Here is a 22,836-nt window from a genome sequence, read left to right as displayed (position 1 = left end):
TTTATATACATAATTTATTCATATATTACATTTTAAAAATATTATTTGTAGACCAAAATTTTTAAAAGATTTTTTTTGTTTTAACTTAATACAATTTCTACTAGTCAGAAAAATACTATTTTTTATAGTTGTCAGAATCGAACCGATAATCGAACTGATTAAATTATTAGTTTATTAATTCAACCAATGAGTTATTGGTTGAACCGATAGAATCAATCCTATATGAATAAAATATAAAATAATTAAAAACCTAAAATTAAAATTTAAAATACATATCTTTACTAATATTTTAAAAATAATTAAGTCCCAAATTTTAAAAATAACTAATATAAAGATAAACATAAAATTAGTTAGTACTACTACTATAACATCTTAATTTTAACGATTTTTTCTATCATGGACCAATTCTGGTTGGTTTTATTCCTTATACAATTTGATGAACAAACCGAACCGCCTGAACTTTCTATTTATTGGAAACCGGCTAACAACTATGCTATTCTTTTCATTTTGGTGGTGTAATTTTTTTGGGCATGCATTATATTTTGTTTTGTATATTACTATCATCTATTTTACTTTTTTTTTTTGTAAAATAGTGATATATCATCTTACTTGAGTTAAATTTTAAAATAGTCTTGAGATTCATAAAATATACTAATTTTATTTTTCATTAATTATATTCTTTATGTTCTCGAGATTATAAAAAATGTACTTAGTTAGTTCTTTACTTTATTTTTGACTAATTTTATTTCCATGGCCATTGACATGTCACACTCTAGAATATATAGTAATTAAATAAGTTAATAATTGAAACTCTTTTAACTTAATTTGATCCTTTATCTCTCTTTTTAACCCTAATTGTAATAGCATTTTATCTTCTTTTTTTTTTTTTTTTTGTGCATTTTGGAACAGAGTAAAAGAAACTCTATTTGATCATCAAGAACGAGGAGTTCAAGTTGTGGCAAAGCTTTGCAAGGGTCAAAATGATGTGATTGTGGTTAACATCCTGTATTCGGGGGGTCTAAAATAGATACCCATCCAAATAAATTCTTATTTAGATGTTTCAATTACAATGTGAGTTTTTCTATAAAAATTATTGTTGAGTTCTTTTATATTAACTCTTAACTTTGCTGCATACATACTAGTAATTAAAACAGAGCATATTAAAAATTCCTTATCCACACAAGACACAAAAACTCTAGCTAATAATCTACTTCTAAAATATTTTCATCAACCTATACAAAACACCGAACTAACAACCACAATGACATATACCTTTAAATTGAAAAAGATGAAAAAAATTAATTTTATTTACTGTACACTTACCATTATGTCAATAGATTTTACGAAAAATTCTTGCTCATTTCCTTCAATGATTTTAATCACTAATGGCAATGATGAACAGGGTATCAATGAACTCAAGAAACCCAAATCGCTTCACCAAACAAACTCTAAAGAGCACTCACAGACTCTAGAATTTTAAGCACAAAATGTTTTAGTTGAGAAGAAGATGATGATATCATTTTGTTTTGGAGTTTCAATGTTTTAACTATCTTTTTCATGAAACAACCTCGTTTTTGAAAAATTTAGCGCCAAAATTAACACGACAATATTTTATGTTACCTAACGTGGCACTCATTTGCTATGTCACTGTCATGTTACTATTGATAACAACGAAATTGATCGAAAAGAAATTAACTAAATGTATTTTTTTAATCTCAAAGACATAAAAAATACAATTGGTAAGTTAAGAAGGAAATTAATATTTCGTAAATATTATCGACCACTTTAAGATTTAATTTTATATTACTTATTTTAAAAAAATAAAATAATAACGGTATGAGACGGTAACATTGATTCTATGAGGAGAGAAATCAAATAAAATAACTGAACAGATGATTTGACTCACTGAAAAAATAACTTTTAAGCATGAGGGGCTCAAAACAACAGCAAATTATTTTCCCCTCTCAAATTTGCTTCTTATTACCACAAGAAAATTATTTTTCCATCAAACCTATTAAAAAAAAAACTATCAAATATATCAACCAAACATGTACCCACAAGTCCACAACATACATCCATAAAAGAAATATACACCCATCCCAAACCGTATAGTATATATCTTATACTATATATTTGATGATTCATGATACCACTTGTATAGATGCCTTGGCATAGATAACCAAACCCCCCCCCCCCCCCAAAAAAAAAAAAAAAGAAAGAAACAGTGTTGAAGATGAAAGAATACCGTACAAATCAAATGTTTTACCAATGATTATTCTGTTGCACTTGTTGCAACACAAAGTTTGCAACAAGAATAAACCATTCTTTCACGGTTTATCAAACTTTGATAGACAGTGAAATTTATAAATTATGATAAGATAATTTTGTTTGATATTACAAGTCTCATATCTCTAAAAAAATATATTCTCTAAATAAAATGTAAGGTATTGGTCACTTATAACCATTAACATTTTTTTTAGATATATGAAACTTGTGATAGTAAATTTTTTTTAATTGATTCTTGAACATATCTTTCTGATCTCTCCTTGTGTCCCAGTAAGGACACCAATCCTTCCCAACTTCTCCATTGAAAGAGTAAAGTCCCTAAAGAAGGTGTCAGTAGAAGTAAGCTCATGGTTGATAATGTTCCTGGTGGCAACGCTATCCAACAAAGCAGAATCAGATTGGAACAAACCCCTTCTCTTTAGAACCTGCTTGTAATAGCCGAGATCAAAGGAGTTGCGGCTTCCAGGGTCCATTTCAACCAAAGTTGTTTGGTCTGCGATGCTCTTGCACTTGGTAGTCTTGAGATTTTGAACGTAGGTGGAGTCTAACGACGGGTCAGCGTCGCCGTTTCCGGTGAAGTTGTAAAGTCGTGTTGCGATTGTTGAGCAGTGCCCAATGCCAATGGTGTGAGCACCTGACAAAATTAGGGAACTATTATTTGCATCCACATACAACACAAGATTTTTTTAAAAAATTTAGGAAATTAACTACAACCTACATCAATTTAAGCCCATCTTTTGTATTTTTAGTTTTGAAATTCAAAAAGTTAGGATAGTGAAAGATTTTTTTTTTGATATAACATACTTTTTATTTTTCAACTTCGTTGGCTGTAATTGGCTACCTTTCTAATTGGCTTTTTAACAGAATCGCAGTTCTACTAGAAAATCAATTAGGAGGGTAGCCAACTAATTGAAAAATAAGAGATCTGCTATAAGAAAGAAAAAAAAAATTCTCCACTACCGTAATTTTTTGAATTTCAAAACTAAAGATATAAAAGATTATCCTATATTGTAGTTGACTCCTACATTTTTTCATAATAAATATATATATTTGAAAAAAGATTTTTTAAGTAACTTAAGTTTTTAATCGGCTCAATTATTTTATTATTTTTTATTGATTATACCTATTCTTTGACTGATTTTTTTGTTAACTATTTTTTTTTATTAAAGTGAACTAAGACGATCTGATTCCAGAACCATAATTAGGATTTAGGAGAATCATACTGAAATAGTCAGTTTGATAAATTATAAAAAAAAGCTAATAATTTATTTAGGTTTATTGAATTTAAGAATTTGATCGTGTAAAAACCGATTAAACAATAAATTGATTAAGCCAATATCAATTTTTATGTATAAAGATATTATTTTATTATAATTTGTTGAATCGAGTCACCAAAAAAATCGTTGAATCTTGATCTTTTAAATTTCTAACTATAATATTTCGTCCAGGGTTCTTTTTAATTTGAAAAGATTAAAAAATACTACTTTGGTAATTTAATTTATGCATGATAACGCAAAAAATGATGAAAAATTAGGATTTTGCATGAATTACCAGAGAGCACGACAAGATCTTTGATATCAAGTCCAACTTGGCGAAAGCGTCCAATGAGTGTGGTGAGGTTGTGAAATGGAGCTGGAAGGAATTGTAAGGTCAAGGCTCCATTAGAGATCAGCCCATCCCTTCTTCCTGTTGGAACATTCCAATAAGGTCCCCCCTGCATCAATGCATCCAGGTTATATGTCACACACACACACACAAATATATATATATATAGACTCGAACTCGCGACCTTTTAAGTGAGTATGGGAAGACTATGTCATTTGATTTATAACTCATTGGCTTATATGTCATATATTTATTGCATACAAAAAACTAACTTTTAATTAGCCAAATATTAGTCAAATTTAGAATTTAGGTTTATAATTTTAAATTAAAAATTATAATTTATAATTTAAAAGGAAGTTGATTAAAAATGTTGATTCGTAATATTATTCTAAAATATATAATGAAAAATTTTTGGGGTAAGCAATTTTTAGTATTTTTTATTATTATTTGACCAGTATAAATACTAAATTATCTTTAATAAATAAATTTTACTAATTTATGCATGCAAACACCGAAAAGATGTAAATGCAAACTATATTAATTAATGTGTGCAAACTCTAAAAAAATGTGAGTGCAAACTATATTGATTCATAGGTATAAAATTCTGATAAATATAGGTACACAGAAAATGGTATAGAATGAAAAAGGGCTTACAATAGCACGAATAGAGTCTCTGGCAGTTAAAGCAACAATATCAGCACAAGAGACAACTCCAGGGCATTCAGCTTCAAGAACGCTCTTTAATACTTCAATGAAATCAAACCCTCTTAGAGTAAGGTTTGGAGGTGCTTCCTTTTCAGCTTGATTGTTCTTTGTTGACGTCACAAGCACTGATCCATCACACCCCTGAACACAACCCGCTACATTATATTAATGCATTATTCAAATACAAATAAGAACAATGATAGATGAAGAAAGTTCATACATACCCTTACAAAACAATCATGGAAGTGAACTCTTAAGAGTGCCGCTGCGAGTGATGGAACCTTATGGATATGCTCATTAACATAGTCCGAAATTATTTTCTCTGCATTTGGGCAACTTTTGGAATAGAAACCAAGTTCCAATTGAGCATGTGTTGCTCCAATTAATGCTATTAGGCAAAGGATCCAAACCTTCATGTAGCTATGGCTTCCCATTTTCGTGTACTTGATGGCAATGTAACTATAAAGATAGATACTTAATAAACGGAAGATTATTGTTCTGTTTTAATTAAGTTGTTTCTTGCAAGTTCCCTCTCCATTGCTTTATATATATAGTGCTCTTAACTCTTCACATTTTGAAATGGTCTTTTCTGCTAGCTATCTCGATCACATGTGCTAAGGTAATGCCTCATGTTACTTCGTCAATCTTTTCAAGTAATAATAATAATAATAATAATAATAATAATAATAATAATAATAATAATAATCTTAACTGTCCAATAATATATAAATTATAAGCCAGAGTAAACCTTTTTTTTTTTAAATTCTATTAGTCAATCATATTTTATATGAATTTTTTTGCAGTATTTTTTATGGCATAATTGTACATTATTAAACAAATCTAGTCACTTCATAAATGGTTAGTACAGATATACAATTATACATACATAAAATTATATATATATGACTTAATCTTTATATTTGTTATTTTTTATTATAAATAAAGTCACATAATATCATTGATATGCATGACCACATGTAATTAATAAAAAAATCATATATAATTTGTGTGCATAAAATAATTTGGTGTGTAATAATTAGGCAGCATGTCCTTTTTCTATTATAGGATAATTAAGTTAAAAATTCCAACAAGTAGTATATGGGCTTCTAAACCCTTCGTTACACGTCCAAGCTATAATCTACAAGTTACAACGAATAATAATTCACCCTTAATTTGTTTAATAATCAAACTTGCCATATCACGTTCTTTTTTGGACGTTGTATATATATATCTTCAAATTTTATATAATGTTCAGTAGAGTTTCTTGCGGTGGTTAATGTATGTGCTTTGGAGGATTTGATGTGCATGTTCTAACAATAAATTAATTTAATTTAATTTGGCTTTTAATTAAGGGAAATAGAGAGTTGACTGATACTTCTCTAAGGTGCCAATGGACCTTCAATATCATATGACACAGTTGAGACATCGCTTGTTTGGATTAAATTAACTTAGCTTCCTGTTGATACACATGGTGGACACATTAGGATAAGAAATGAGAACATAACACATAAATTATGGGAGTTGGTGAACAACACATACAGTTGTATAATCCTAATCATTCATGAATTTTAAATACATTAATATTTAGAGGATGACAAAGATAGAGACAAATTATATAGTATGTAGTATATCCGGGAATTTACTTTAGTAATTGAGGTCATTATATTAGAGTATTAAATTCTGTATATTTAGAGGTAGGATTCAAGCTAATTAAGAGAGCAGCCAGCTTAATTATTAACCTCTAGTGTTCTAAATTACTATTTCATTAATGCTCTCTTCTTTGTAGAGAAAGTTTAGAGAACATATATATAATTAACAATTAGATTTCAAAAATCTATGTGCACAAAAAACAAAAATCTAATTATCATATATATATATATATATATATATATATATATATATATATTATTTAATTTATTTTTAATGTGTATTTTATATTTTAACATATATTTATATTTATGGTTAATTTTGTGGTTATTTTTTATGTGCAGCTAGCATAATTAACATTGTTATATTTTTACTCTCATTATTGTTTTTACAAAGAGCTAATATACTGAGTGGAAATTTAAACTTAAATTCTTTTCTTTTGCATAATTATTTAGTGTCATCAAATTAATAATTCAATTTATTAATAATATATAAATAATATTTGATATTATAAAATGTGAATGAATTAAATATTATGTTTAAGTGAAAATAATATATATGTTTTTTTTCTTATAGACCGGGTATAAATTTAGGTTAAGAAATTTAAAGTACAAATAGAATTTAGGTCAAAAATCTGTATTCATGTATGTATAAGATTAGAATAATGTTACATATTTAAATCATTTTATAAATCAAGTCCAATCAAGTTAAATAATAAGATTTGAAATAATGTTAGTTATAACTAATTTTTGTTATGTTAAACTAATTTAATTAGATTTAATTAAAAAAAATTAGATATGTAGTATTATTCATAAAGTTATAGTGAAATTTAAATATGCATTACTCTAGCCACCGCTAATATTAACAGTGAAAATTAAACTCATGTTTTATAGAAAAATGAGAGAGAAAATAACATAGTTAAATGTATCTCAAGTCTAAACTGTGTGTGTTTTGCTAATGTTAATGACAACTTGATTGATTGATAAAATTGCTTTGTTGGCATGTTACCAAGACACGTGAATTAAGTATAATAAGCATTACAATGATAAGGTTTAAAAATTGCAAGTCAAAACTATGTATAGGGAGATCAGAGATTATTTGTGCTAATGTTGTGCAGAGAAGCATGTGCCGTGTGACCAACATTTCTTGCTTATGCATCTTATATTCTAAACATGCTAAGTTCGTTACTTTCGAACAAAGAATATAGGAGGAGAGAACTAACTGAACGCACATTATCTAACATGAATTTAATTTTTAAATTGTAAATGCAATTCTAAGCAAAGTATATGAAAAGGAAAACACTGTATCTATGCATGTATATAAAGCTAATTAATTAATCAAGAGTAATGGAATAATAACTTGAATTTCATACAAAATTGCACCAAAGTCTTGAATCTCACAATACCACATATACATATTAATCAATCATAATAAGTTTAATTTCCATCAATTAAAAAAAGTGACATAGTTTGCGAAATACGGGAGCTATTAGCTACATGAAACAAATACTATAAGAATTTTTATTTATTTATTTATTTTAAAAGAAAGATTCATATAATTAAGGCAGGATTTCTGTTTCAAGCAACTAGCTAGGGGCGTGGTGGCCGTATTAGCTTGTAATTTAATTTACATGAGAACAAATCATATAATATAATTGTTGTTCTCTTTTGTTTGAATCAATGTGCAATTGATGATGAAATAATAGGGGAAAAAAAAAAAAAGAATAGTTGCTTTGCATTGCACTTTGTCTTATAGCAATGGTGGCTGCTGGCTGTGGCTGGAGAATAAACATGCTGTGTTTATTATAGTTATCTATTACTAATTATTAATTGTTTTGTTGTACATATATACAACATAATAAAATTAACTAATAAGCATAATATAATCCTTTGAATTTCATTTATAATACTCAATGTTGAATGTTCCACTTAAGTACTTTAGAATTCTCTGTATTCATGAGGGCAGAGTATTAGTGAAGAAGGAAAGGACTATTTTAACCGTGACAAGGTCGAGAGATCAAAGAGAATTGGTTAAGATTCTGTTATTGATCAACGTTATGTTCACTGAGAGTTGGTTACATGCATGAACCTATATGCAGTTGCTGCAATAACACAAATATGCTAAATCAACATAACTAACATAACAGATTCAGATTCAAGTTTTTACATACTTCTCTTATCTACATCCACATCTAGAATAAATCATGCTAACACAAATTAACACAGATGATAAATATTCAAAATACATTTTTAAAAGTGTGAATATACAACGTTGGCGTATGATTATACAAGGGCAGTCAAATACTCCATCACATGCAGTTCATGTCTTCATGATTGGTTACAACTATAATTTCAAGATTGCATTGGCACGTTCAAAACTGAGTAATTAAACGTATACAACAAGGTATGTTTGGATTGACTTTTGAAAGATACTTATTTTTTTATTTTTTTAACCGACAAAAATTATTTTATATTTAGATAAATTAAGAAAAAAGAATTTTCAAGTATTAAAAACATCTTTTACTTTTACTTTTAAAAAAACAAATAATTTAATTTTTTTAATAAAAGTATTTTTTTAAAAGATGTATTTAAATAGGTTTTAAATTGAATAAAAATATTTTATTTTAAAAAAAAAATCCAAACTAACACTTAATTATTACTATATGATTTGTCTAAGTAATAAAGTCGTTCTAATTAAATTAAAAAACACATAATAAAATGGCAAAAGGAACCTAAGATTTAGGGGTTTAGATTATCTAAATTTTGATTTCACTTTAGAGAGTAAAATGTGACTTTTCACCATTTATTTCATAAGTGAGACCAAGAGTAAATATAAAAGAGAAACTATTCAATAGTAGAAGATCATACTTTATTCGCTAATGAGTAATAACTCAAATAGCATAGTCTCTCCATACTCAATTAAGAGGTTGCGGGTTCGAGTCTCCTATCTTTAGTAAAAAAAAAAATCATACTTTATTCTCTAAAGTAAAAATTTAAAATTTAAAGGATTCAAATTCAAGATTTAGCATGCAGACATATGAAAAGACATATGAAAATGCATACTTCTAAGTTCTAATGTAAAGAATCTTATTTCCAACATGACCAAAGCGTAATACAGATAGCAATAAATTAGACAGACATTAGAAAAACGTAGTTATTTTTCAATTGGTATGACTTTCTGTCGAATTTAAAAATTTTAATTAAAAATAAGAAGTTTTGAAAATTAATTATGAACAAAGACTGTGTTTTTGCCCCCAACAATTTATTTGTGGCAAATGTAACTTTGATTTGGGAGAATATAGTACCAATTTAAAATTGATAACATCATGTTAATTTGATAAAAATTTGAGAGTAATAATTAACATTTCTCAAATAGGAGCGATAATATTTTGGCAGTGATAAAATCCACTCTCTAGTTTCTAATATAAGAAAAATAAAATTTTTTAATTGTATTACCATATCTCTTGTACAAGCTGATTTTTAAATATTTTAAAGTTAAATGGACAAGTTGTACATGAAAATGGTATTCATCATATTTAAATTAAAGATATGTTGTTCATCAATAATTTAAATAATTCTACTTGCTTATTTTAGATTATAAGGTCGGATAAACTCAATTCTTCTTCTTCTTTTTGATATTTTGGATCAGATAAACTAAATTCTAATAATTGTGCTTATAATTGGGAATCGATTCTAATTTCTTTTATTTTCAAATTTTTAAGATATAATGATCATGGATAATGTAATCAGATGTATTTGAATTATGATACAACTTTTGGGTGGTTGTTGACTATTCTTTAATTATTGGAAAAGTAATTACTTGTATTCAATATTTATGAATTTGATAATAACAGCTAATCTATACTTTGCATATAGAGTTGGCTTATTTAATTTTAAATAAATATTTTTTTACCGACAGATGTTTCCTATTGTATAAGAGTATATATAGGATATAAAGTTGTCATCTTCACTATATGTGCAGAAAAATAAAGAGTAAATTAATGATTAAAATCGTTGCTTAAAAATTTATTCTATTGTTTTTAAATAAATTAAAAACTCTCACAGAACTAAAGGACGATATATACATACATTTCCACTTCTTAATTGTTATTTTATCTTTCATTTTTAGTTAGGTCAAATACTTCCAACTTGTCCAAATATATTATACATATTTTCATTCTGCAGAACTGAAATTGGAATGAACGTATTCGAGCACGCCAGCTAGCTACTTGATTACTGATAAAAACACCAAAACAAACAAGTTTTGGAATTAGACACATCAAATTTAGCATCAAAAGTGGAGTGTATAATATAATATATATTAACAGAACATGAAGCTATAATAACTTACAGGGTTGGCTAGTGGCTACAGTGTCATATGCATTGTTATATATCTTGAATATTCACATCTTTTATCATTATATAAACCAAAATAATTTATGCACCAATTTTTTTCTTATATATTTTTAATTATATAGGGTTAATCATTATATAAATCAATTTTTACTTTTGAATATTACAGTTTGTCTATCTACAATTAAACAAAGGCTAAATCTACAGTCAAGTAAAGGCTAAAAGCCTAAAAACCAAAAACCTAAAATGGTAACCCCCAGTATCTACTTAACATTGGCACAATTCAAGCATACAATCCAACAAATACACAATATATACACGAAACCAAACAAAGAAAAAGCAGCATAAGTACAAAATGAAACTAAGAAGCAGAGAAGAAAGAGGAAACTTACCAGGATGAGGATGATAATCGAAAGGAACTAAGGAATCTCGAAGGAGTTTGGATGTGATAGGGGCGAAGGACTTTAGAGAATGCTAAAAAGAAATGAAAAATGCGAAAAGGAAATGAAGAACGCATAGTAATGATTTGGGAGTTGGAAACTAAAACGTAAGGGCCTAAGGAAATTGAACAGTAACTGACGTCTAGAAGCGCGAAAGACAGAGGTATATAACAGACATTTCGCTCGGGGTTCAAATCAGCAATTAAGAGCATTAAATGTCCGGCGCGAAGAACGAGGCGACAAAGGACGTTCTTTCGAGGCGATGAAGCCCACTCGCGCGTAGGAGGCACACCCCTATCACGAGCGGCTGATCAAGCGACGAAGCAACCAAAGGAGACTAGAAACGCGTCAACAACGGCGCTCGCGACCCTCACTGGCGCGTTGGGGCACTGTTCCGGCCCGGCCCAGCTAATGCAATTCCCCGACCCGGGCGGCCGACCCGGTGAGCGAGCGACACCCAAACCGAGGGGAACACCCGAACATTCCCTCCCCTCCAGCAAGGCACATGACAGCTGGGAGGGGAAGTTTCCTAGAAGGCAGGTCTGTCCCTGTAGGGCCCGCCCTAGGCATGGAATATATAAGGGGAGGGCCCTATCCCTCCCCCACGGTACGTCACTATCTCCTCACTTTTACTATCATCTGTACGGATTCTGACTTGAGTATCAGAGTCTTTTTTGCAGGTGGCTCTCCCTTCACACCATGACATCTCGGTAGGTCGCGAGACTCCAACGATCTATCCTTAGACATGAACCCAGAAAGTAGATCCATTCTCCAGCAACCTAGGACCAGATCCCCTTCATTCCTCATAACCATTCTATTCATCCGACCCGTTTGGTACTCAGCTAACCGAACAAAAGGGAACTCTCCAATAAATTCTTTTTTATTGTTTTTATTTTTTAGTTTAATTTTTTGCTTAAAGGAGTCCGTATTCATTTTAGCAGATGATACTATAATTTTAAAATTGAAATGAAAATGCAAGAGATAGATCAAATTATTGAGAGTGGTGTACCACACTTGACAGCAAGCTAGTACGTAAAACAAAAATGGAAATACTAATACCAACTACTAAATCTAGAATTATTTGGCATTATATATTATTATACTTTTCACATCATTACTAAATTGACTTTATTCGCTAAATTAGTTAATCAATTTAAGTTTGTAATATAATATTTATTCAATTCTATATGAAGCTGCAATGCAAATCAATCATCTTATTGAACATTACTTTGTCATTTACTTACCCAGCCGTATCGTCATCAACATATGATGAGAAGGAATGTTGCGAAGCAAATTAATAACATAAGTGGGAATATCAATAATTTAACTGACCCCATCATACGTCCCAAATTAATAATATAACTGTGGGAATATCAATAATTTAACTGACCCCATCCATCATACATCTATCATTCTAAATTCTAAAGATATATAAGATTTCAAGAATCCATTGAATTTAAGAAAATTATGACTACTGAGAAATGGTTACATTTAATTAGTTTGACTAATAAAAACATCTGGTAAATTGAATATAACTTGATCAGTAGGATGATTATTGTTATTATTATTATTATTATTATCATCAACAGGGTTGAGAAAAAGATATACGTGAGATCCATCTTGGACTCCATATTCAGCAAGAGAAACTCTTTCTTCTTCCTCTTTGCTCATCAAAGGGGTATGATCAGCATCGACAACAAGGATTAAACGTTCAAAAGGTAGCTTCTGTTGGGCTTCAATTTCTCTCTTTAGATCGTGAATCGTGGCATCATTTTTCACTTGGATATAGAACAATGTTCCCGTCAAATTTTCTACCACCACCTTCATGGCCCTGCAGTGATATAATATTATTTGTATAAATATGTAATCTACAAAACAAACCGTTAATATTTTCCATTTTGTGTGTGAACTTAAAGGAACAAAATGAGTTTGGATTGGAGGGGGAAGATGGAGGTAGAGTTGGAGATGCACGCAAATGCTGAAGGGGTTTGTTCATGTGTGCTGCATTTTCGGGAGTTAGTTTGTGTGAATTGAATGTTTCTAAATTCTAAACTTTGAATGTGGCAAAACGGACTTTTAATAGTTCTTTTTGTTACATGCCTACAAAACGAGCAAAACATGGGTCTACTTTTGTTATTTCTTTGGCTTTTTCATTTCTTTATTTAAGCAAATAAATATATATTTTTATCTCTTATTTTACAACATTTTTTTTAATATTAGAACTATTATTTGTCAGTTTTGAATTATAATTTAATTATTTTATTTTATATTTTTTAATTACCAATTTACCTTATTAAACATATAAAATAAAATAATTTTAAGTTATTTTTGTGTTATTTTTAGGTTAAATTATTTTATTCATTTTTATAGTTTTACCAAATTTATAATTAAGTTTTTATAGTTTAAAAATTTTAAATTAGATTTTTACACCGATTTAAAATTTATAATTAGGTCTTTATCGCATAAAATGCGAGAGACATTCAAATTTAGGAATTCAGTCCTATTTAAAAATTTAATCTTTAAAAATAAGTATCTTTAATTTTAAAAAAAAAATTCTATTAATCTAAATATATTAATCTAAATATTTTTGATACGGTAAGAATTTAATTAATTTTTAATTATAAAATTTTAAGAATTGATAGAATAATTTAATTTATTTTTTATTATCTTCTAAGTAATTTTGTTGCTTTTGGATGGGATAAATTGCTTGAATAAATTGCTTTGAAAAAATATTATCCAATCGTCTAATTGTGAGATTAATAGATTACACATTTGAACATAATTAGTGACAACCTAGAATGATTAGGAGAAAATAAAAAGTCAATATAATTTGCACAACAATGCTAACATTCTGTCCTAGGGTAATTGCCTTAAAGGCTGCAGCGAATTACTTGTATTCAGGTTCTATGCATAATCCGTTGCTCCACGCGGAAAAAGGAGGTTCGTTTGACAGAGTATAAATATAGCTTGAATAATGTAAAAGTGTTGAGTGAATTAATTCTTAATACATCTATTTATACATAAATTTTTAAAATTTAATATTTTAAAATTTTTAAAGAATAAAATACATTTTTTGTCTTTAATATTTATAACTTTAATTTTTTTTAAAAAAAAAGAGCTCAACATAATAAAGTAGAACAACAAAAAGAATAATAACAACAAACAAACATAGAAGAAAAATAAAACAATAATCTCATTATTATTTCTGACATTGCCATCAACGATAAAAAAGATCTTTTTTAGTCCATTCCTTGTAATTAATTGAAGATTTGTTGATAATCTTTTTGATAATTTTCTTTAAAAATACTCTTAATATTTAATTGTATTTAATTTTGTCCTAATGTTTTTTGTTTATATTAAAATTATTCTTAAATGTTAATTTCATCTGAAATGTTGGGAATAAAATTAAAAACGTTTAAGAATAGTTTTAAAAAATAAAATTGAATAAATAAAAAATATTAAAGATAAAATTGAATAAAATTAACCAATTAAAAATATTTTTAAAAAAAATTACAAACTTTATCAACAAAATATATACTTTACCCATTTTTAAGTTGATGAAAATACTGCTAATAAAACATAATACTCCAAATTATATTTTATTATATTTTAATATATTGTACTTTATCAACAATACTCTAAAATTTTATTTTATCACAACACTGCATTTTACAGTATTGTATTTTATCAACAATATTTTTATGAACTATACTATATTAGATATATATGCGATTTATTTTAAAATTTATGAAATATTCTGAAAACTTTAGAGTAGTACTCTTTAAATTCATGTATTTATGTATAAATATATAATAAAAATTTTAGATAATATTTGAATACATATATTAAAAATATAGATGAGTTATTTAAAATAAAAAAATAGATTTTAAAATTTAAATTGAATATAGTCTATTTAATTATTCAAAACACAATTTTTTAAATTAAAATTTTTATTTAAAATATAATTTATTTAATTTGAAGTATTAAAATTAAGTTTTATTAAATATGGATTAGTTTTATATTTATTTATTTATTTTGCAAGCAAATTGTTCCAATACAATTCATGATTTGTTCATGGATCATTATGATATTTTTGTTAGGAAATTATTTGATTTCCTAACTTATTTGTGGGCAATACATATATTAATTATAATCACAAATTATGCTATTTCAAATTAAATGACTTATATAATGATGATCTCATTTATTACTAATGAATAAGTCATTATTACTTTTGATTTGGAATTAAATGAGAATAAAACCGGATATTATCTTTTGTTCCTTAGATAATTATTTTTTTGGATTTTAGATATATTATCTTTTGGGCTTTAGATACTATTTTATTTGGGCTTAAGGGTTTAATGGGTGCCATGCTCAAATATAAATAGACCTTCAGGGTTTCGGTCCCCAAGATACCAAAAGCCGCCTTTGTTACTCTTTCCCCATCAAAAGAGTTACAGTACAGCCTCCTAGGAATACAGAAGGCTTTGGTTGAGGAAGATCGAAAGAACCACAAGATCCAAACTCTTCCGATCGTATGATTCATGTTTATGAATTCAGGTACGCTTCCGCATTATGATATATATATTTTTGGTGATTCAATATGGATGATCTGGGATATTGGAAATTAATTTATTCTAACAAGTGGTATCAGAGCCATCCATAATTTAATCATCGAAAATATTCGATTTTTATTTTTCTATTATCGAATCAATATATATATGTATCAATGTATGTTGTTTACGTGGTAAAACCGTTGCACGCATATATATGAACTTGTTTGCGTTTGTGTGTGCATCAATGTATATATATATAAATTGATACGTATATATATTATTGATCGTTTGCGTTAAGCTTGCTTGCTCCCTTTTCAGCCATTTATATATGCATATATATATATATAATATATATTATTTGCGTTGAACCCGATTGTGTTTACGGCCATTCATATATACATTTTTGCGTACAGAATGTGTAAAGCATGTTGTATTTTATTTGTTTGTAAAATTGATAATTTCATTTGAAATATTGATGGAGTACTATTAAATTATAATTTTTTTTTAAAGGTCTAAAAAAGAGAACTTTTTCTTTTTAATATTGTATTATTAGAGGTGAAATCCTTCATCATGAATTAAACTGTGTGTTGAACACAACTATGGCCATTTACAAAACGTCAATGACGTTTTGTGTTTCTTCAATTAAAATAATATTTTTCTAACAAAACGTCAGTAATGTTTTGTGTTTTAATAATTAAAATAATATTTTTTATTACAAAACGTTAGTGACGTTTTGTTCTTTGATGATTAAAAAAAAAATTTTATTGCAAAACGTCAGTGACGTTTTGTACTACTACCACAACCCTGTAGAACACCAAAATCATCAAATATTTTTGCATTTCACATTAAAATTATCCATATATAAAAATTTTAGCCTAAAAAAGACACCATTAAGATTTAAATCCTTTTGTGATTTAAATATTTTTTTAATTGTTACATAAAGAAATTAGTAACAATTTGAATTATTATACCCACATATTTTATAAAGATTTGGTTTTGGAATAAATTGATTGAACATTATGCTGCCAAAGTAGTCTCTTTTGTGAAAATTAATTTATTCAAAACATAAGGAATATGGTGATATGTAATTTATGCGAATATTGGTCGGCCCAAAGGAAGGCCTATATTTGGCCGAATTACATGCACATATTAATGGTAAATAAATATTTGGGTAATTAAGAATAAAATAATACTTATTATTTATGCGAACAATAATCGGCCCAAAGGAAGTTTATTGTTTGGCCAAATAATAAGCATTGTACATTTTTGTTTATTTTCTATTAATTATGCGATCAATAATCGGCCCAAAGGAAGGTTATTGTTTGGCCAATTAATAGAAAATATATGCGGTAATAAGTAGGTTGCAAAGTTTAAGTCTCCATGTGCACATTAAGTCAGTCCAAAGAAAGGCTTAATGTGTGACAGGAATTTTGACAATATTTGATTACTGCAATGAGAGTATCACTTACAGTTAATTTTTCTATCCAAAGATTGAAAATTAATGTTGTACTAGATATCTCAATATGGATTTTTTTACCCATTAATTAACTAATATTTACTGCATGTTCTTTTTTTTTGTTCTAATCCAGAAACTATGGCTTTAGCTACCAATGTTTCTGCGCAAATTAGCAGTATTCCTATGCTGAATGGTTCAAACTTTAAAGTTTAGAAGGATACCGTAGAGATTGTCCTCGGTTGTATGGATCTAGATATAGCTCTTCGAGAGGAGAAACCCACTTCCACTCCGGAAAATCTCAATGAGGTTAAAATAGAGAAGTGGGAGAGATCCAATCGAATGAGCATTATGATCATGAAACGCTCAATTCCTGAGGCGTTTCGGGGCTCAATTACTGAGGATAAGGATGCCAAACAGTTCTTAAAGGATGTTGAGAAATTCTTTACTAAGAAATTCAGTGCTCACATGGCTTTATCTTCTCAGTATAAAAGAAAGCGTGATACTACTGCGGATGCGCCTTCTCAGCAGAAAAAGGCTAAGAAACAGGATCAAGTTTCAACCTGTTTCTTCTGTAAGAAGGTGGGACACATGAAAAAGGATTGTACCAAATATGCCACTTGGCGTGTAAAGAATGGTATAATTCTTACTTTCGTTTGTTCTGAGGCTAGTTTGAGTTATGCACCTGTTGATACTTGGTGGGTAGATTCTGCTGCTACTACTCATGTAAGTGTCACTATGCAGGGTTGCCTGTGGAGCCGACCGCCAAGTGATGCTGAAAGATACATCTACGTGGCAGACGGCAATATAGTTGCAGTCGAAGCTATAGGAACCTTTAGATTATGTTCCACGAGTGGATTTTACTTGGATTTATTAGAGACATTTTATGTACCGTCATTTAGACGAAATTTGGTTTCTGTTTCTCGTTTGGACAAATCAGGTTATTTTTGTTCATTCGGAGACAATAAAGTCAGTCTCTTTTACAATTCGAATAATATTTGCTCTGGTCATTTGGTGGATAATCTATATAGGCTTAACTTAAATTCCTATAATAATGAAATACTGCAAACGGGTACAAAACAAAAACTGAATGAGAATTCGGCATCATTATGGCACAAACGCCTAGGCCACATCTCTAAACAGAGAATTCAGAGGCTTGTGTCGGATGGAATTCTCGGACCCCTAAATTTGACGGACTTTGAAGTTTGCATTGAGTGCATAAAGGGGAAAAGGACAAACGAAAGGAAATTAGATGCCGAGAGAGCTAAAGATGTCTTAGAACTAATACATACCGATATATGTGGCCCATTCCCTACTGTCTCTTGGAATGGACAATGGTACTTTATTACGTTCATAGATGATTACTCTCGTTATGGGTATCTATATTTAATTCATGAAAAGTGTCAAGCCTTGGATGTTTTCAAGTCTTTCAAAGCTGAAGTTGAACTTCAACTTGGAAAGAAAATTAAAGCTGTCAAATCTGATCGTGGTGGTGAATACTACGGAAGATATGACGGTTCAGGTGAGCAACGTCCCGAGCCTTTTGCTCTTTTCCTAGAGGAGTGTGGTATTGTTCCGCAATACACCATGCCAGGCAAACCTAGCATGAATGGTGTTGCAGAGCGAAGGAATCGAACTCTTAAGGACATGGTGAGAAGTATGATTAGTCATTCTTCCTTGCCTGAATCACTCTGGGGAGAAGCCTTAAAGACCGCAGTGTACATCCTTAATAGGGTGCCAAGCAAAGCAGTTAACAAAACCCCATATGAAATTTGGATTGGGAAAAGGCCTAGTATAAAGCATTTGCATATTTGGGGATGTCCAGCTGAGGCGCGACCTTATAGGCCGCATGAAAGAAAATTGGACTCAAGGACAATTAGTTGCTACTTTGTTGGTTACGCTGAGTGTTCACGGGGGTACAAGTTTTACAATCCTGCATCAAGGTCTATTTTGAAACGGGAAATGCGAGATTTCTTGAGGATGTTGAGTTTGGGGGGAAGGAAATATTAGGAATGTTGCTTTTGATGAGGATTCTGTAACTGACAATGATCTGGTCTTTGTATTTATTATTGTTCAAGACACAGTTATAGTACAAGAGCACAATGAGAGTCCTATTGTAGATCTAGTTTCAGTACAAGAGAACAATGAGAATATTGTTGTTTCTCAAGATACTGCTACAGCACAGGAAAATAATGAGAATCCTCCTCAATCCCAATCCATACAGCAAGCTCAACAACCTCAAGAAGTGTCATTAAGGAGATCCAATAGAAAAAAGAGAAAATCCATCTATGGTCTCAAACAAGTTTTCCGTTAATGGTATCACAAGTTTAATTAAGTCATTACCTCATGGTTTTGAGGTAAATATTATAGATAAATGTGTATACCGCAAGTTCAGTGGGAGTAAATACTTTTTTTTGGGTCTTATCTGTTAATGACATTCTACTTGCCAGCAACGATATAGGCTTGTTGCATGAAACTAAGAAATTTCTATCGAACAAATTCGAAATGAAAGATCTTGGTGATGCCACTTTTGTATTAGGAATCGAGATACTAAGAGATTACTCTCAAGGTATTCTTGGATTGTCACAAAAGAACTATATCGAAAAGATTTTAAGTAGATATGTCATAGAAAGTTATAGACCAATGGACACACCCGTGGTTAAAGGAGACAAGTTTAGTCTCAAGCAATGCCCCAAAATGATCTTAAGAAGACAACAATGCATGATAAACCTTATGCATCAGCACTAGGGAATTTAATGTATGCTCAAGTCTACATACATCTCGATATATCATTTATAGTGGGAGTGTTGGGTAGATACTTGAGCAATCCGGATATGGATCATTGGATAGCTGTTAAACGCGTAATGCGTTGTTTAAAGAGAACAAAGGATTACATGCTTATTTATCGGAGATCAGAAAATTTGGAGATCATTAGGTACTCTGATTCCGATTTCATGGCATATGGTTGCGAAACTTTGTCACTGAGCTTCATATAGTAGATGACATTGAAAGGCCATTAAAGATATTTTGTGACAATAAGTCAGCAGTACCATACTCCAATAACAATAAGAGCTTGACAGAATCGAAGCATATAGACATCAAGCTCTTAGTTGTCAAGGAGAAAGGTTAAGAAAAACATATTTTCATAGAACATATAGGAACAGAGTATATGCTAGCAGACCCATTAACCAAGGGATTGATCCCTAAAGTTTTTCATGAGCACACTGCTCGGATGGGTGTCAATATTTGTGATGCCTTGGTTTAGTGAGAGTTTATTTTATGCTATATGTCCTATGACAGATATTGAGTTATTTTTCTGCAGAATTAAGTTGATGGTTTATTTCATGTTATGTGAAATGTTCATTTTGCAATATTTATATTGTATTTGATCTCAATAAAGTTGGACCAGCTGGAAATAGACATGCATGAGATCACTTGGCATGTAATTTCCATATTACTCATCCAAATTTGATCTATGTCGTTAAGTATATTAGGATGGTGATTGGCGTGGTTTAGTCAAGGGATTTAATGTGATAAAAGCTGCGGTAGTTCCATATCTAATGTATGAGACGGACCAGATTGTTAAAGTAATGAGAGAAATAGCATTCAGATGCGCGCATAAAGTTTATAAGATGTGATTATGTCAAGAAATAATATATGTATAGCCCAAGTGGGAGATTGTTAGGAAATTATTTGATTTCCTAACTTATTTGTGGGCAATACATATATTAATTATAATCACAAATTATGCTATTTCAAATTAAATGACTTATATAATGATGATCTCATTTATTACTAATGAATAAGTCATTATTACTTTTGATTTGGAATTAAATGAGAATAAAACCGGATATTATCTTTTGTTCCTTAGATAATTATTTTTTTGGATTTTAGATATATTATCTTTTGGGCTTTAGATACTATTTTATTTGGGCTTAAGGGTTTAATGGGTGCCATGCTCAAATATAAATAGACCTTCAGGGTTTCGGTCCCCAAGATACCAAAAGCCGCCTTTGTTACTCTTTCCCCATCAAAAGAGTTACAGTACAGCCTCCTAGGAATACAGAAGGCTTTGGTTGAGGAAGATCGAAAGAACCACAAGATCCAAACTCTTCCGATCGTATGATTCATGTTTATGAATTCAGGTACGCTTCCGCATTATGATATATATATTTTTGGTGATTCAATATGGATGATCTGGGATATTGGAAATTAATTTATTCTAACAATTTTACCACGCACTGAGTATAAAAACTATGGATGTTATTTTTTAGGATAATTTACTTAAACAAACTAAATGAAATTAATTAAAAAACTACTAGATTGTCCTAATGTTAAAAAGATAATATTTTTGTCCTCAAATATTTTATATAAATCGTTGTTATCATAGAAGTTTTAATAAAAAGATATAAAATTCGAAGAAAGATAATGATTTAATTTATACTTAAATGAAAGAGTAAATCGTTATTGAATTACAGATTCACTTTTTACACATAAAATAAAGTGATGAACCACGATTTATGATCAATCATTGAAGCATTAATAAAACAAAACCGTAAAACAAAACCATATCACATATATACTACGATTTATGTTGTAAGGACATGAAATCCTTATATATACAAGGATTTAATCATTAATGTATGGAATGAAACCATGTGGACTTAATAGCAAGTAGTATTTTCTTGATTTTATTTCATTGAAAAAAACAAATTCATTAATTAAGTCCACAGAAACATTTGTACCATAAAGAGAAAATTATTCGAATGTATAAATATAGCTTTGGATAGGATGAAAATGTTGTAGAAAACAAAAGAAAAGAAGTGATAGTGATAATTTTCTAGCCCCTGTGCATAATAAGGGGGAGATTAAAGAGATTAGAGAGGGTGTAACTTTATTCAATCAGATTTTGATGTAATTTTTTTGTAAATATTATTTAAAAAAATGTTTTTAACTTTAAAATTTGGTAACTTTATAGCAAATAAATTTTAAAAAAAATTATTGTAAATGATCAATTTTTTAAAAAAATAAAAAAATATAAAAATCAAATTTTTGCACGTTTTAAATATTTATTCAAATATTAACAAAATAAATAAGTCGTTTAATAAATATAAATATTTTTTATTTATAAAAAATATAAAATTTATTAATTATTTTTTGTTATATTTTTAAATTATTCAAAAAATATTTTGTCCATAATATCTTATGTATATACACCATTATTGCTGCATATTTATGTCAGGTAATTGTATCGTATTAATAAATGATTTCGTCTTTACGGTATAAATATTTGTGTGAACTTAATTAATGAAATTTTTTACTAAACAAAATAAAAAAAATGTTTTAATTTGAATTGATGTCTCTATATTAGACAAATAGTCAATAATACAAATAAGTGCCAAAAATATGATAGACTATTCGATTTTAAAAAAATAAAAATTCTGGTAAAAGAAGAATGGTAAATTGTGAAAAAGAGGCAAATAGTCTTTTTGCTAAGAAGGATAAAGACATAATTGGGACAATTATAATTGTGTAAAGTCATGATATAATTGAATATCTAAAAATGGTCAAAATGATGAGATCTCAATAAACTATGTCTTTACAGAAAAAAATAAAATTGAAGAAATGATTATTGATGATATATTTGCATATAATGTACCGCTAAATATTATGCATAAAAATGAGTATCCTGAACTAAAAACTGTCGAAAAATGTCGACGAATGGTTGATTGGCGAAAATGAAAAGAAGTCATGAAAAATGAATTATATTCACTTGCAAAACGTGAAATCTT

At 28.9% G+C, this 22,836-nt stretch overlaps 1 protein-coding gene across 1 annotated transcript; it reads right to left on the bottom strand.

The window, feature by feature from the left end:
- Window positions 1-2,333: 2,333 nt before the first annotated feature.
- LOC107629953 (peroxidase 39) lies at window positions 2,334-5,122 on the bottom strand. The gene is made up of 4 exons (XM_016332921.3): window positions 4,821-5,122; window positions 4,546-4,737; window positions 3,838-4,000; window positions 2,334-2,920 (listed from the first exon to the last, which is right to left on the bottom strand). Exons 1-4 carry the CDS (start codon window positions 5,028-5,030, stop codon window positions 2,511-2,513), a joined length of 975 nt encoding a protein of 324 aa, XP_016188407.1. The 5' UTR covers window positions 5,031-5,122; the 3' UTR covers window positions 2,334-2,510.
- Window positions 5,123-22,836: the final 17,714 nt, after the last annotated feature.

Source organism: Arachis ipaensis, chromosome B3 (assembly GCF_059453495.1).
Source record: "Arachis ipaensis isolate K30076 ecotype BB chromosome B3, ASM5945349v1, whole genome shotgun sequence".
Classification (NCBI taxonomy): domain Eukaryota; kingdom Viridiplantae; phylum Streptophyta; class Magnoliopsida; order Fabales; family Fabaceae; genus Arachis; species Arachis ipaensis.
Note: the sequence above shows the minus strand (reverse complement) of the source record. Positions and strands in the feature narration are given on the sequence as shown.

Coding starts and splice junctions, on each gene's coding strand:
- LOC107629953 (XM_016332921.3), bottom strand. CDS start 5,030: ATGGGAAGCCATAGCTACATGAAGGTTTGGATCCTTTGCCTAATAGCA. Junction 4,738..4,820: donor TCCATGATTGTTTTGTAAGG/GTATGTATGAAC, acceptor GGTTGTGTTCAG/GGGTGTGATGGATCAGTGCT. Junction 4,001..4,545: donor GAGACTCTATTCGTGCTATT/GTAAGCCCTTTT, acceptor GCATTGATGCAG/GGGGGACCTTATTGGAATGT.